Genomic DNA, 17407 nt, shown 5'->3' on the forward strand with positions numbered 1-17407 from the left:
ACTATGCATACAGTTTGAGCTTTTTCTCCATACAGTTAATTCATCTTTTCCTTCGGGTTTCTGCCTTAGATACCTACCCACATTTGTCAGAGGTTATCAGTTACCAGTTATCATTCTCCCAAACACTCTCTCTTCACCATCTTTAGCAAGGGAACACTGCTGCCTGAAGTATATTTCTAAGTCTCCTTTGCACCTGTGACCAGGTGACCAGGCAGAGTCAATGACTCCAAGTGTGTTGTGTGACCTGGAACAAAGCTCCTCAGGGTGAGGGCCCTCCTCTCTTCCTTCTTTTCCTAGAAGAAAGTAGCTAGAGCTCTGGCAGCCATCTTGGACCACTTCCATCTTGAGGATGGAAGCCAACTTGGCAGAGGGAACAGAAAGAAGGAGCCTGGAATAACCAAGCTGTCACATCAGCCCTGAGCTGTCTACCTCTGAACTTCTTATATGTGAGAGAATTAATAAAAGACACTCTAGTCAGACCTCTGGTAAGAGCAACCCCTTACTGCTAAGAGCAATTCCCAACTCATATACCAACCCAAAGTTACATCAATATTTATTTGTATTTTCTTCTAGTTATTTTTAGCTACTCTATTATCTCTATGTTTATGGCTGTATGACTGAAAAGATATATAACTAAGATTTAACAGTGTATATAAAATAAACATGTTTGAGTAGAAACTTCTTTCAAATGATGATTGCTAGACTCACATGTAGATAAGATTGTTCCACTGGATTTTAAGAAAGGATTTAATTATAGTTTTATTAGGCATTTTTGGAAAAGTTAGGCCAGTAATCTTGACATGGAATCTATTTATAATACAGATTTGAGAAACAGCATTTATATCCATTTTATTGACTAATCATAGGCTTTTATCTTGAGAAATTAGTTTTCAGAGCATGCAACTGTAAAGTGTGTATAGCTAGTTGGGAGAGTTTCAATATAGATAATTGGTACATATCTAAATTTGTGTAATAAAGAGCTATAGTACAGAAAAATTTTACTATGATTTCATTACAGCCAGAATTTCAACACTATTGGTTTTAAAATATGCTTACGTGTAGAATATTTTTTTCTAGAACTTGACAACACATGCTATTCTTGCTTCTAGAAAAATTAGCCAAATATTAGTGTTCAATTTAATGTAACTAATATTTCCTAACATTTGTTAAGCACCTACTATATATTAGTCTTTATTTAATCTGACAATGAGCTGCAAGACAGATAATATAATCCCTACTTTGGAGAGGGGGAAACTGAAGTTCAGACATGTTAATTCACTTGTCCAAGGCCAGGTGCAAAAGAGCCTCTGAAGGCTGTTAGCTCCAAACTCCTGTGTTACTCATGCCAGGCCCTGGGCTGAGCCGGTGGGAGATATGAGGTAAGTAAGATACAGTTTCCCACAGGCACTAATTGAAGGAAACTTGGTACTTACCTGCCTCACACAGGTCCGTTATGTTAATACGAGTAGGCGGGGAACTGCCTTTTGAGTTGGCTGCAGACACAGTTGCAGCCCACTTTCCAGTTCTGGGAATGATCCAGGTCCAGGAGGTGTGTTCTGTGATGTTCTGCATTGTGACTTTCCCCCCTGCCACCTCCTGCAAGGTCACTAGATAGTGGAGGATTTTCCCTCTTGCCTCAGATACACTCATATTCTGTAAAGAAACACATCCATTTACTGTGTAGTCTCAAACAAGGTCGCTGGATCTTTGTGCCTGGACCTTATGGCTCCTGTAGCAGCAGGTTACATCCGAATGACTTATTTATATCTTCTCATCTGCTGCACTGCATATTTTTGTGCCTCCACAAAAACCCACCATTTAGGGGAAAAATCAGTTAATATTTTTTAAAGCTAATTCTTAAAGACACATTGATTTTCCTTTCTTGTTTCAAAATGAAACTTCCAGCAGTAGAAAACTCAATTACATCCAATGGAACAAGAGTGGAATCTGAACTCAGATGATCTAGGTTTCAGTTCCAGCCCCACCAATTACTAGCTGTGTGAGCCAGCGCAAGGCATTCAGCACCTCTGAATCTCCATTTTTAAATCTGTGAAATACACACACACACACACACACACACACACAAACTTTTTATGTAGAAAGTGTAATGCTGCTCATTAAATCAAAAGTGAGATTTTCAAGAGCTAAACTAGTAAAATCCACACTTCATGAACTGGATTAGCCATCTGTCCTAGGAAAGTAAGACAGTGTTTATAAATGTGTGACTAATGAGTTTTGGAATTGCAAGAATTCCAATTGAGATCATTTGGGAGGGATCCCAGAAAGTAAGCAGAAAACTAATTATTTGTATTGTAACCCTGTTTGGATAAGGACCATGGGAAACAGAAGCAATGAAAATGGAGAGCTGCCAAGGCCAGCAATGGCAGTACCCGTCCATGCCTAGTACAGGGAGAAAAAGGTTTAACCCGTGAGACTTTAAGCATTACCATTTTCTTGGCAAGGCTATACCTTCATGGGTGCAGCTGCTAAAAGACACATTTTAGGACTGCCAAATGCCCCTTTCTCTGATTCCCTGCCCCTCAAGCCATCTTCTAATAATTTTGTTTCCTGTGAAGTTTATCTTTCAGGAGAGACTGGGATAACAGGAACATCTGGTTTACTTAAAATTTATGTTTTTCACTTTAAGTGAATAAATTGGCCTTCTGATTATAATTTGGCTTCTGAAATAATTAGCATGCTGAGAGAGAATGTTCCTATCTGCTGACTCAAGCCTCCTAGTTAGCCCAACAGCTGCATTCCTCACTATAAATTAATCCATGAACATCTAGCTTTTTATATTTCAGTCTCTGGGAACTTGATTAATGCAGGTCCTATCCTAGGTGCCCTTCTGGATCCACAAGGTCCAGGACTGGATCTTAAACCATGGTCAATGCACCAGATGAATGCCATGTTGCTGAGGGCTCTTTTGGGTGCACATTCAGTCTTTCCCTAGAAGACATTTTTGTGTTCTGGCAAGAACCAAGAAAGTTAATATTTTAATTGTACATCACAGTCAATCTTATATGCCTGTTGTTTGCATTAAAGTGAGTGCTTTTGAAATTGCGATATTCTGAACTGTTATTAATAAATATGCCCTTTGTACCCCAATGTTTATAGCAGCACTATCAACAATAGCCAAAGTATGGAAAGAGCCCAAATGTCCATCGATGGATGAATGGATAAAGAAGATGTGGTATATATATACAATGGAGTATTACTCAGCAATCAAAAAGAATGAAATCTTGCAATTTGCAGCTACATGGATGGAACTAGAGGGTATTATGCTAAGTGAAACTAGTCAGGGAAAGACAAATATCATATAACTCCACCCATATGAGGACTTTAAGAGACAAAACAGATGAACATAAGGGAAGGGAAGCAAAAATAATATACAATCAGGAAGGGTGACAAAACATAAGAGACTCTTAAATATGGAGAACAACAGGGGTTACCGGAAGGGTTGTAGGAGAGGGGATGGGCTAAATGGGTAAGGGGCATTAAGGAATCTATTCCTGAAATCATTGTTGCACTATATGCTAACTAACTTGGATGTAAATTAAAATAAAATAAAAAATAAAAAATAAAAAATAAACATGCCTTTTGTCACAGGAGAAAAAAAGGATAAGTTAAAGCAAAAGCTGACTGGAGAAGATAATTCCCTTAGCTATCACTCTATCCTTCCCTATCTCCTCTGTAGGTCCAGAGATAGGACTATTAATTCCACCCTCACACCATATACCCCTTAGGGCACTCCTCAAGAGTTAACTGTGCTCACAAAGCTCCCCATTCTTGACAGGAACACAAGGGGCTTCAGTCTTACTCTGACAACTGAGAAAATAGAGCCCTAATTGAAAAAACCACCTTGCAACTCAACCCTCACTACCTTCCTCTCACTGTCCTTCATAGACACATCAGCCATCTCCTTCAATCCTATGGGAGAGTGCTGGAAGAAGGAGGAAATGCCAAATCATCTTGGATCCAATGAACTTCCTAGGGACTGCTGTGGAAATCTAGCTCATTTCCACACACCACACACTGCAGTGACCTAGTGAACAGAGATGTGGATCTGAAAGATGAGTGAAGGTTCCTAGAGGGTAGTGAAGGGCCTGGACCCAAACCCTTGCATTTTCCCCTCCACATCCCATATTTTGGAGTTGAAAATATCATTGAGAAGGTGAAGGTGGAGTTAAGGTAGTTAGAGAAATAAATATGGTATCCCATATTTATACATATGTGTATATGTATGTATAAATATGTGTGTGTGTATATATATGTATATGTATACATATATATACACATACACATATGCTTATACACATACACATACAAGTTATGCTTATATAAAATATTAAGCTCAAGTTTTAGGATAAAGGTTAACATCACTCAGGCAATTGGTCTCCTTCACCAATCTGAAAATGGGCACAATTTGTCCAACACGGTCCATAGAACAAAAAACTCAATGAGCCAAAAGGAAAACAGGTATTTATCCAGCTGGGCACATAGTCTCCTGAAGCAACTGAAAACAGTGCAATTTGGCTTTTTAAAAAAATAATAACATAAAGTTTGCAAATAATGCATGTAATACATCACCTCCAGATTATACTTGGTCTTGATCTAATGGAATATCATCACAGAACTTCAGAACCAGGCAGGATTCTACAGTTTAACAGTTCATTCAACATTTCATTTTACCAATAGGGAAATTGAGTCTGGGACATGAAGTGACTTGCTTAAGGGCTCTCCAGGGATAGATGGAGGAGCTGAGGTTGGAATCCAAGGCTCTTGACTAGTGATCCCTCTACTCCTGCTCCTTCTGTTGGCAAGCCTGAGACAACTGGTCACCAGGGGGCACCATGTTTCATAGTTGGAATCCCCAGTCACTCTCTGGCCCAATGTTGGAAAGCAGCTTGTCTAATTGCAAGGTTGTGGTATATTCTGATGTGGAACATCAACAGCAGACATCAGGTCAACAATTTTGGGAGGGTGGAGATCCAGAATTCTTTTTTTTCCAGAGCCAACAGGCCTTGCGTCACAAGGAGACAAGCTGTGAATCCCAAAGAACTGCCATCTGAGGAGCCAGCTGGGTCTTTCTAGATGAACTTCTTTTATTCTAATGTGTATGTATATATATATACAATATACATATACATACATATATATACACACATATATATACACTATATACACATGTATATATACAACATATATATATACACACACACACATATATATACACTAATGTATTTATTTTTAATATTTATTCTTTTATTCTAATGTATATTTGGGTGAGTGATAGGGAGAAACTATCATTTATTGGGCCATACCATGAGTCAGAAACTTTACATCTATTGTCACATTTAGTCCTCACATCTCCCCATCCTGAGGGAGCTGAAGCTTGGAGAGGTTAAGAGACTGATGCAAGTAGTCCCCACAGAAAAGTAAGTTTTTAGTGCGCCCCCTAGTGGGTGTAAGAGGGTGTAAGGTGGGTGTAAGAGGGTGTACGGTGGGTGTAAGGCAATGTCCAAACTTAGTATAAGTTAGCTTTTCTGACAGGTTTGTCTACGAAGCAAAGAGTGAACAGCTCTCTCACAAACTATTGTGAGAGTTCTGTTGGGTGAAAAGGCTTTCACCATCAAAAATACCTTGGTAAATGTATCTGTGATAGGACAAAATCTGGTACATGTCAGAATGCAAGACCTCTGTTGTTTTTTGTTTGCTTTTTTAAAGATTTTATTTAAGTACTCTGTACACCCAACATGGGGCTCGAACTCACAACCCTGAGATCAAGAGTCACATGCTCCACCAACTGAGCCCTCCAAATGTCCCTATTTTGTTTTGAAGTATATAGGAAGAAGGGTGTTTCTGTGAATTGATAAATCATGTCTTCTTAGGACTTTAAAAAACCTACTGTACTTGTCATAAAATAATATTTTATTCTAACTTTCCCTGATGCAAACAAACAAAAATATGTCAAAGCTGCCAATATGTCAAAGAAGAGAGTCTGTAGTCAAGACATATTAGAAAGGTGGGGAACTTGAATATGTCACAGTTTTGTCTATGAAGACTTTTGGGGTGGCAAGGTTGGTTTTGGAAAGCTACTTAGTTTTTCCTACTCCACCACATAGCAGCTGTGTGACCTTGGCCAAATTATTTTACCTTTCTGAGGCTCAATTTACTTATCTGTAAAATGAGGTAATTCTGTGTATAGCATAGGCTTACTGGAGGATTCAATGGGCTGAAGGAGGCAAACAGTTTCAAAGAGTGCTGGATGCATGGCAAATGTTAAGACACTTTGTGAGTTAGTCGGTTATCCTAATATAAAAATCACCGTACCTGGCACTTTTCCATTATATTCATATTACTCTTCTACCAATCTATGGAAGGTCAAGCCATCTTGACTTGGATCCCACCACAGCTCTGTATGAAAATCTCACCAATGTCATACAGTTGATTACAAAGCATGTATAATTTAAGCCTGGGTATTGATTTCAGAACTCATGATGGCTTTCAGCAACCCAGCCCAAAGTGAAGGAGCACCTCAAAATATAACCCTCATCGGAAGGTTTAAAAATCACTGTATTGAAATGATCCATCTATGGATCTGTCCTCCCATGAGCCTGTCAGCTCACCTTTGTGTCCTCAGAGTCCTGTACAACGTTTGCTTCCTAATAATCTAGCAAATGCTTTTCGTGATTCTCTCATTAATCTTCTCAACAGCCTCATGTAGTACATACTATTACCATATGCATGTGTGAGGAAAGGAAGGCACAGAGAGGTTAAGCACCTTGCTTAAGAACACACAGCCAGTAGGTGGTGAGGCTGCACCCTGAACCCAGGCAGCTCAGTTCTGCCTAGAGGGTAAGCTCTTAACTGCTGTCGTGTTAGCACTTTCTAGATTCTCCCAGGTGTTTTGCTACCCTGAACTTATTTAATGGATACTAATAACTCATGACATCATGATTTCTAACTTGTTTTGTAGCAGAAAATCAGCAAAATAATGGAAACTTTGTTAGAGCAAAACTTGAACTTCCTTTCTCTGTTTTCTATCTTCTGTTAATTCTCTGCTACCCACTTTCTTATCTTTGTCATTGACCACCTTCTGTTATCCAACTAAGATTCTCTACATTACAGATACTATAATATGTGTGACTAGTAAGCAAGGGAAAACAACCCTTTCTTTCTGAAAATACCTTCAGAAATGCTGTGCCAGCCTGTGATAGGACCAGGGTTGGGAAAGGAAAGGAGACAGAGTTGAATATTGCAACAAAACTATCAAAATCTTCCCATCTGTTGTTTTTGTATTTAAATATTGATTCTGAGATTGGGATGCCTCCTCTAATTATATAAAGGCCTCAGGCTCCTGACAGCCAATCTTCCCTGTGGATTTATGACAGACCTTTGTTCTACATCAATATAAATCAGATTACAAGTAATATTTTCCTACATTTACTGGATTTCTTTCATATGAGGAGGCCAAAGGACACATCTCATCAGTGCAACGTGATATGGATTGTAATATTCTTCATAGGACACAGAGAAATAGAGAGAGAAAGAGACGAAGAGAATGTACTAACTAAGCTCCCTCTGGTCACAGACCTTTCTGAGGCTCTGCTGTGAACTGGTGTATGGGGCTTGTTCTTTTCTCTTTCTTCTCGTCTTCTGTGATTTGAGGGTAGCTGTTTATCCGAATGAGTTACGTCATTTAACAAATGAACAAAACCCACCAAATCTTCCCCACTTTTGGAACTGAGTTTCTCTAACTCTCTTCTGTATTGCTTGTGAGGGCCCTAGAGGGGCGCTGTTTGCTACATGAGGGAGCCACTAGCTGCAGGCAGCCATAAAAATCTTGATGTGTGACTGACGTGTCTGCCCTCTGGAGGCAAGCTCTTAGCCGCTGGACCCGCTGGCACTTAGTAGACACACCAGTTTTCAAAGACTTAGTAGGGTAAGAAGAATGTAAAATAGCTGATCAATAATTTTAAAATATTGATTTACATGTTGAAAGGATAATATTCCATACATACTTGGGCTTAAATAAAATATATTATTAAAATTGATCCCACCTGTCTCTTTTTATTTTTTAAATGTGGCTACAAGAAAATTTTAAATTATACATATGACTCTCCTTTGTGGCTTGCTTTATATTTCTATGGGATGGGGCTTCACTACAGTGATCCTTTACATGCTGAATCCATAGTCCTTTGTTTCCTGCCAAATGTTCCCCCACCCTTGTCCCAGCTAACCTGTTCTTCTGGGGTCAGCTCTAGTATTACCTTGCAAGAGATCCTCTGTGACTCCTCACCCATTCCCTTGGTCTACTAGCTAACCTCGATAATCATCTCCCTAGCTGGATCTTGAACTCCTCCTTAACACCTGAGTGCTGTCATCATCCCCATGTCTGTCCTTCTCCTGGACTGTGCGTTCAAGCACCTGAGGACTGCATTTGTCTTGTTCACTTCCATATCTCTGGAATGCAGCACAGTGTCCAGTACTAATGAGAGCCTTCAATATATTTGCTAGTTTGAATGAATGAATGGAGTGAAGTTGGCTTCATTTATACACACTACTTCCAGATCCATGGCCTCAAACATAATTCCAGAAAGTTTATGATCTGCCATGATTAAGAAATTAACAGAGGAAATTGGAAAGGTTAATGAGGTTTGTCATATCTTTCCATACATTGTCTGTCTATCTATCTATCTATCTATCTATCTATCTATCTATCTATCTATAAGGTGATTTTCTTCCTAAAGGATACATGCTATGTTAAGTGAAAGAAATCTGTACTGGAATCATGGATTGAAATGCTTAATCAAAACAAAGGAAACACTATGAATCTTTGCGAGAAGGAAGATACAGGGAATGTGAGGGAGTGGATGCTAGAAAGCCCCCTGTGAAGAGCTCTAACATGACACTGGCACTGTTTGTGACAGAGCAACATTTTCTACTTGTTATTGCATTTATTGTTTGAACAATACTGAGGTGTTTTATTTCACAGATTAAGTTGTACTTTTTTGGCTTCAACAAAGAAAGTATTTTTTCTCTTAAAAATAGCTATGGCAAAACATACTACCAGATATTTTTGAGGAAAGAGAACTTTAGAAGAAAGCTTTCAGGAGAAACCCAGAGTAAGTAGGTAAGAGCCAGAACAATAAAGCAAAAGTCTCCTTCCCCCTCAACACACCCCCACACTCACATTGATCCATACACACATTCACGAACACTCATACCCACACACACCCCGGCCACCATAATTGTGAGAAATTGATTTCTGTTTATAATCCGCCCAGTCTATGGTATTTTGTTATAGTACCCAAAGGGACTAAGACACTCACCTACATGCACCCACACTGACACACAGACTCATAGATACATACCCACACTCCCACTCACATCCCACACACATATAAAAAACTCATACCCAGTCACACACACATTCACGTTTACTCTCTGCACTCACACACATGCACGCATCACTCACATACATGCACAATCACACATACATACTCACACTCACCTATATTCACACTTCACTCCCTCACACACCCAGGCTGTACCCATTCAGCAACAAGTTGTTCTCTTCTGATGTAAACATCCTACAATAATGAAAGGTCATCTCACATTCCCCCAGCTGTCAAGAGAAACATGCTCTCACTTTGTTCATAGACTAATGGGGTTTTACCTGGGGCTTCCTTTGGTGCCAAGACCTGAAATCCCCCTCTTTGCAGTGGCAGGGTGTCCCTCTCACTGGAGTTCCCAGTATTGATCAAAGTGAAAAAAAAAAAGCCAAAATCAACACACATACATCTTTGCTTCCTTTCCTTGGTGAGGTCTGACTTGGGCCCCACCACAAACCACCTGATCTGGCTGCAGTGTTTCTTCTAGTCTGACATTTAAACAGGTCCCTTATGTCATGGCACCACCCCATCAATTCCCAAGCCTGCCTGAGAGTGGCATGGGGAATCCCCAGGAGGACAAGTGGGACTGGAGTGGTTCCAGACAGGAGCAGTGACTTCTGCCTAGGAAGGCTCCCAGCTGCAAGCACCACAGTACCTGAAATCCTCTCTTTGGAATCACGTCATTTCCCTAGACCTGTTTCTGTTTGTGAAATGGGTGGTGGGCCTGCATGCTGCTTACATTCCCTCCGGCTCTGTGGCTCTGTGGCTCTGTGGTCAAAGCAGGCCTGCTCATCTCAGTAACTCTTGTCAGTCTTTTACTGCCACTGCCAGGTGCCAGGCCTATTTGGGGCCACTGAAGAAGCCCAGGGTTTGGCAGAAAAGGACTTAGTCTTGTGATAGTCCTGAAAAACTGAGGACTAGATCCAACATTCCTTAAGGAGCCTCTCTCAAACAGGACAGTCACAGAAGGTCTTGAAGTTGCCCTGTCTTGATCACCATCTGGTGCCAGGAAGTTTCTAGTATTTACATTTTTGGTTTCTTAGTGACGCCAGTTCCAGTCCAATGCACCCACAACTCTGGCTCCACAAAAGGGAAAATTTTCTAACAGTAAGAGATGCCCACCAGAGCATGGACTGCTTACAAAGTGGAATTCTCCCTGTCCGAGATAGTCCAAGCAGGGGCATGTGTCAGTCCTGGCTGGAGTGGGAGCAGTGCTAATGATAGGAGAGTAGACTAGAAGAGAATTCAAGTTCTTTTGAATTCCAAGATCTCACTTTAGAGTTTAGGCTTTTCCGGGCTTAGGGGCAAGATTAAAATGAAAAGCAGAGAAGAATTTGCATATGCATGTTGGCTGAGCATTACCTGTGGCTAAAAAATGTTTATTGGAACTAAAACAGTCTATCTCTTCAGATCACTGCTGAGGACACTCAGGGGGAAGGATTCTCTATGGAAGGAGGAATTTTGGTTTTAACCAGTTGCTTACTTGTGAAAATGAAAACCAACACTCAAGAACTGAGCTGTGTTCTTCTATAATATTCACAAATTATGGCCACTCTAAATGTCTTGCTTTGAGAATTGTCTTGCTCTTAAACATGGCTTCATTTTAAAATAAATTTTAAGCTGTAGTTTTAGTTTCAAAGTGAAGAGCTTGATTATGACTCACCAAGCTATTTATAGTAGTCTCATACCAGACATTTTGTGCGTGTGTGAGACAGAAAGGAAAAGAGGGAGAAAGAGCTCAATTCTTGCCTGGCTCATTTCTTAAAACTGAAGAAAACTGCAGTTATCAACATCTATCATGCTAACCCCATCAGAGGACTTGATATTCATTTCTCTGACTCTTCTGCTTTCGTGCTCATCAGCTTCATGATTCCAAAACTGTTGATTTACCCTTAAATGGAAGAGGTGCAGTGAGAGGGACGCAGGAGTAGGGAAGTAAAGAGGAGTACAGCTCACCTGAAAACCTCTTATTAGCAGCATGCCAATCAGGAGCTCAATTCAAATAGTATTTTCTTTTCACAAAGATGAGTCATGACAGAGCAGAAAGAGTTCTGGATGGGGTTTCAGTCTCAATTCTGCACTTAGTAGCTGGGTAACTGTGGGAAGAACATCCTCTCTCTTACCCTCAGGTTTTCCATTTGTTAAGTGGGGATACCTACGACCTACCTTACAGGGTTTTTAAAGGATTAAGTGAAGCAACCACACCAGAATCAGCACTGTGTGAAACTCTCACATCCTGTAATAACATTAGGTCTTACTGTTTTCTGGAAGGTTGTTTGAATCACTACTGTTTTACTACTATTCCTGAGGAGGAGTTGCTTTCCATTCCTCTTCACACGATTGTCTACAATTACTTGAGTTCCTGAGGTAGAACAGCCTTCTTTCCACCCTCTCCCTTTTCAGTGACTATAGCAAATATATTCCTAGATATCCACATCCACAGACTTCCCATCTTTAATTTCCCAAAAAGTGAATAAGGTGGTGTGGTCACTGGTGGGCATGTTATACGCAGGGGAGATTAAGAGTGGCTGGGAGGGTCAAGAGGCAGAAGAAATGGTGCAGTGGGACAGAGTGTGGACATGCCTGGAGATAGGAACAGATGCAAGCAGGTGAGGAAAAGATGCAGTTGTGTGCAGGAGGGAACTCAGTGGGAACTCTCACTCTTATCTGACAAAAGGAAATGACATTGGGTCAAGTGTCTTGAGGATATCGCTGAGGAAACGAGCTTCAACCAAGTCTCTGAAGCCTTGTATAAAGCCACTATGGAAATAAAACTTTTTTTTTTTTTTTGGCCTTAAACATTGTTCAAATATATAATTCTTTCTATATGTTAATTATATCTCAATAAAAACAAAACAAAAAAAATCAACCAAATATATACTTCTCTTGAATTTTACACTGACAATGAAAACTTACCTTCCAGAAAAGAGAGATCTGTTGTCTATTGTAGTCAATGGGTTGTTTCATGTACCAAACATCTAATGTCCCAGTAGGCTCTGTTTTGAAGGGAAAAAACCCATATTTTCATGTATACACACATACATGTATACATCCATACATGCACAATATAAAACCTCTTAAAGTCAATTGCTTATTTAATAAACAATTCCAGGAGAGTAGGATTGTCAGGTAATTTCAATTTTCTTTGTGCCCCCATATTTCTTTCCTTTTGTTAAACAATGAACATATGTGTCGGCCATAGAAAACACAAATTTTACCTTAAAAACAAATTTAAAAAAATGATGATGAGGAAATTGGATTCCTAACTTACTCTTAAAATATGTAGTAATAAAATAACTCAAAGAAAGTACGTGTGATTATTTCTTTTTTATTGGAATGCAGAAAGAATTAATTCTCAGCAGAAAAACCAAAATATGAATCATAAGGAACACATTTTTGATCCTGTAAAAATAAAAAATACAAATGATTAACTCTGTGTTCACGTCCATTCCTGAACTTACCATGTTGTGGCATAATTATTTGGTTTTATGATCATTAGATCATTAGATCATGAGATCATGATCTACTTGAAAGGAAAGCCCATCTCATTCATCTTAATATCTCTCATACCTACATAGTGCTTAGAATGTAACAGGCTCCTGACAACTCTTTGTCAGGTGACAAATGTACAAATGAACAATTCAGACAATGTTAGCGACTTGATGCTAAAACAGAGAATGAACCGATTGAAGGAAAAACCACCATCTTTAAGACAATGGTCAAATATGACCTAATTTAATTTGAGAAAGTCAATCAAACAGACTTGATAAGAAACTGAATAATCAACTCCTGTGTGCTAGAGAGAAAGAGAGTGTGTGTGCACATGTGCATGTGTGAGTGGGTGAATAGTTTTATTTCTCCCATTATCAGATTTATTTTGATTTACAGCCAGGGGTGGAACTCACAGAAACAGCCCCTGAAAACAAGCTTCAACTGCACCAATGAAACTTGTTCATTGTGACACTTAGAATGTATTTGAGATGAGGCTTACATTGGGGTTCCTTCTGGGGTGACAAGTCCCATTTAACCAGACAAAGTTTCTGGAACATTAACTCCCACCAGGAAAAGAGAAGACAAGCAGCCAGGGAGAGGAGAAGAGAAAAAGGGAAGGAGCACATGCACCCACACATACTATGGGCGGTCCTGTGGCCCACTTACACTTGCATCCCATAGCCTCTTTACCCCATGACATATGCAGCTTTAGTACAGTGGTTAAAGTGTGAACTCCAGAGCTAGACCGTCTATGGGCAAATCCCAGCTCTGTGATCTTGAACAAATGTTAACCACATCCTGAATACATACTTTACATCCTGAAGCCAGTTTCCTCATCTGTTCAATGAGGATTGTAGTTCTATACGTCACATGGGGCTGTTGTGAGAATTGAATGAACAGAGCAGCCCTGACCTAAGGTAAGCACTCAGGAAATTTAGCTGTTGTTTCTTCATTTGGAAATGAGCTTGTTCAAGGTCCCAGAACTAGTAATCGGAGAAGCCAGGTTTTGAACATTGGTCTGTTTTATCACATAGCCAGCACTCTTCTCTCTGCACCCTGCAGTTACCTGGCTCTGAGGCTTGTGATTTCTCAACAGTACTTCCACGCCCAACAGGTGCTCTTCTGTGTTCTACCCTCTTCCTTTTTTATTTCCGTTTCCTGCCTCTCTCACCCTCTTCCTTTTGTTTTTTTCTAAACATTCACTTATTTTCTTCCCCTCTTTTCCCACCAGTGGTAGCTTCTACCCTTGCAGTGAGGACCTAAAGGTAAGAAATGCTTACCCAAGACATTGTGAAAATGCTCTCCATCCTTCAGGATTATGAAGAGTGACCCAGAAAACAAGCCTAGCACTTTTATCTGCTAGTCCAGATGCAAAAAGGAAAAAAGCACAGGCAACAGAAGGAAAGGGGACCTGACCATTATTAACCACCTACAACGTGTCAGGAAATATTTGGACATTTTATGTACTGCACGTTATCTCATTTAATCCTCACACAATGCAGGGTGTGTGTGTGTGTGTGTGTGTGTGTGTGTGTGTGTGATTACATCTGTTTTAGAACCGAGGCCAAGGAGGCTGACAAAGGTTAAATGATTTCCAGAACACATGGAGTTGGTAAATGGCAAAGCCAGCTGAGCCCAGGTTTCACTATTTCCAAAGACCCTGCTCTTCCATTACAGTACACTACATTGAGCAGAGATCTGAGCAAACTAGATAACCCAGACATTGACTACATAATCAGGATGTGGAAACTTGGATGTGCTCCATGTTGAAGCCAGATGACTTATTAGTGCTAAATGTCTCCAGTTAATTACATATTAGTAACAAATAAAGGGAATACTCATTGTCTCATTAAAGATCTACAACTACCAGATTACTACAGAGCTAAGAATTGAATTCTAGAATCACAGTCTCTTCAAAGGAAAAATTGCAAGTGAAACTGAAATTTTAATGGTGCCCACCTGCAGTGTTAGCCTCTGTGGGAGAGAAATCATTAGCTGAATCTGTATGAGTTTCAAAGTGTAAAATTTCATGACCAGGGGTGTCAAACCACTGCTGCTTAAAGCAGCATAAGAGCTGATATTAAAGAGAATCTTTGACATTCAACTGACACAAAATCACTTGAAATTCTAACCTCAGTGTTATCTAACAAAGGCAGATAAAACTATTATAGGCAGGCCAGAAAAGGAAAGTCAAAGACCAAATGTCCAAGTGATTACAAAACAAATGGGTATAAATGACTAAAAATACAAATATTGGAAATGGAAGTCAGGTCACCTGAGATGAAACTGCCTCCTATATGATAAAGGAGAAAACTGTAGAGTTGAATAGAGTCACCAATATGAAAAAAAGTGAAGATCCTAAATTAAGCAGGAGATTGACCTAAATGACCCTGAAGGTGCTTTCAACTCTAAAATCCCAAGATTCTAGGATTCTATGAAACAATAGGTGTGGCAAACAAATCTGAGCCAATCCATGTGCTTCTGAGATGAGCATCCATATCTGAAGCCAAGGCGAACACAGGAACGTGGACAAGAGCAACTTAATTGCAGGTGGAAAGCAATCCCTCAACAGAGGTTTCCTCAAGGAGCATACAGATTTCCAAAAAGAGTGAAAATGGAGAATTTAACACAAAGCAAATATGGAAAAGGCATATCTTGGGAGGTTTCAGGTAGTGGGCTCAATGAAACACACGAGGATTTTTTGGTCCAAGTCATGTTCCAAGCAGGGCAAGACAGAGATAAGTAACTCACTGCCTCGGTTCCTTGAAGTTCACTTTTTGGGGTTGACCCATTTATCTAAAATCTAGTTTTAAACAACTCAATTCAAACAGATATTACAAGTATCTACTTGATTAAACAAGTTTTATTTTCAGACGTTATCACCTGCTATGCCTCCACGGGAAGTCCTATATAGACTACCCCATTCCACTTCCTTCTTGATAAATGAAGTTTAACACTTGGTTCACTCTCTCTTTTCACCTCTTTCTGTCACCTCTTTTATTACTTGTGAAGGGCCACCATCCATAAGGTGTTCCTTCCCAGTAGCTGGTACTGTCAGTCCCTCCACCTGCCCACTTCTAAGGATCTGTTTCTGTCAACTGATGCTTTTGCTTCATACTTCACTGAGCAAAAGGAAGTAACAAGGCAGGATTCCCTCATCTTTCTACCATGAAAAGTTCACCATCAATTCTCTAACATAGTATCCCTACTTCCATCAAAGTTCAACCCAACCTGAGTTCTGGATCCCATCCTCCCTTGTTTTATCAAGGACTTCTCCCCTACTTCTCTTGCATTACTAATTTCTCCCTCTCTGCTGGAAGCTTACCATTACCTTGAAAATACACTACAATTTTTCACCAATCCTAAAAACAAAACCAGACAAAGCATTTCCTGATACCACATCCTGCTCCAACTACTGCCCCACATCTCTGCTCTCCTTCACAGAACTTCATGAAGAGTTGTGAATTGTTAGTCTTTATTCCCTCACTTCACACTCTCAGCCCATTGCACCTGAGATTTTCTCCTATCATTCTACAGATATTGCAACCATGGCAACAAGCAAAACTAGTAACTGTTTAGAGATACAAACATTTCTGAAAGTTATGTGAAAAGTACTGATAAACATATAATTCAGGATAGTGTCAATAGTATATTGGTAATTTCACAGCATTTAAGTTGAATGGTGGGTTCATAACTGTTCACTTTGCTGTTATCCTTTGTACGGAGAAAGCAGCTTAACCTAGCATAATCATAGTGGCAACAGAAGAAATGAACAGATTTTGAATATGTTTAGGAGAGTCAAGTGCTGGTATTGGGGAATAAGGAAAAAGAATTTCTTTTTATTTGGAAAAGGAGAATTTAAAGATAACTTCTTGATTTTTGACTTCAGTAACTAGGAAGATGGTGGTATCATTTACTAAAATAGAAAATATTGAAACAGAAGTATTTTGGAAACATTTTGTCTTGGAGAAAAACAAAGAGATATCTATCTATCTGTCTATCTATCTATCTATCTATCTATCTATCTATCATCTGTCTGTCTAGTTTTCGAACTGTGGAACTGGATAAAGTCACCTGGGAAAAGAAGGGAGCCCAGGGAAAAGCCATAGGGATTGGTATTGAGAAGAGAAAACTGACCAGCAAGAAACCAAGAAGACCTGGTCAACGAAGAAGAATAAAATCCAGGAACATGAGATTTCATAGAATTCAAAAGAATCAAGTACTTCAGGGAGGAAATAGCTCCCTTCTCCTACTGCAATGACTTTGGAGGCCATATGTTCCAGATGAGGGAAGTCCATAAGTTGCATTGGAACTTTACATTTCTTCGTGGTGTTGTATCCTCCAGGAATCTTTACCTAATGTTCCAAAACAGATTAGAAGTCCTTGAGTCTGAGGATCTGACAAGTTATCACTGTGTCCCAGCACCTGGCATAGTTCCTGATACACACACACTTTTCTCTCAGATCCATCTTGAGAAGCATTTTTCCCCCATTTGTTTCTGTTTGGAAGGCTTCACG

General features: G+C 39.7%; 1 protein-coding gene across 1 annotated transcript in view; it reads right to left on the bottom strand.

Moving 5' to 3' along the window:
- Positions 1 to 17407, bottom strand: part of IL12RB2 (interleukin 12 receptor subunit beta 2) — a 78807-nt gene that overhangs the window by 31798 nt on the left and 29602 nt on the right. Inside the window, exons 8-9 of the mRNA XM_058717030.1 lie at positions 12315 to 12394; positions 1434 to 1653 (exon numbers count right to left, since the gene is read on the bottom strand). Coding sequence (XP_058573013.1) covers positions 1434 to 1653; positions 12315 to 12394 — 300 coding nt within the window. The remainder of the gene's footprint in view (positions 1 to 1433; positions 1654 to 12314; positions 12395 to 17407) is intronic.

The sequence above is a fragment of the Neofelis nebulosa genome, chromosome 2, assembly GCF_028018385.1.
Source record: "Neofelis nebulosa isolate mNeoNeb1 chromosome 2, mNeoNeb1.pri, whole genome shotgun sequence".
Taxonomy (NCBI): Eukaryota; Metazoa; Chordata; class Mammalia; order Carnivora; family Felidae; genus Neofelis; species Neofelis nebulosa.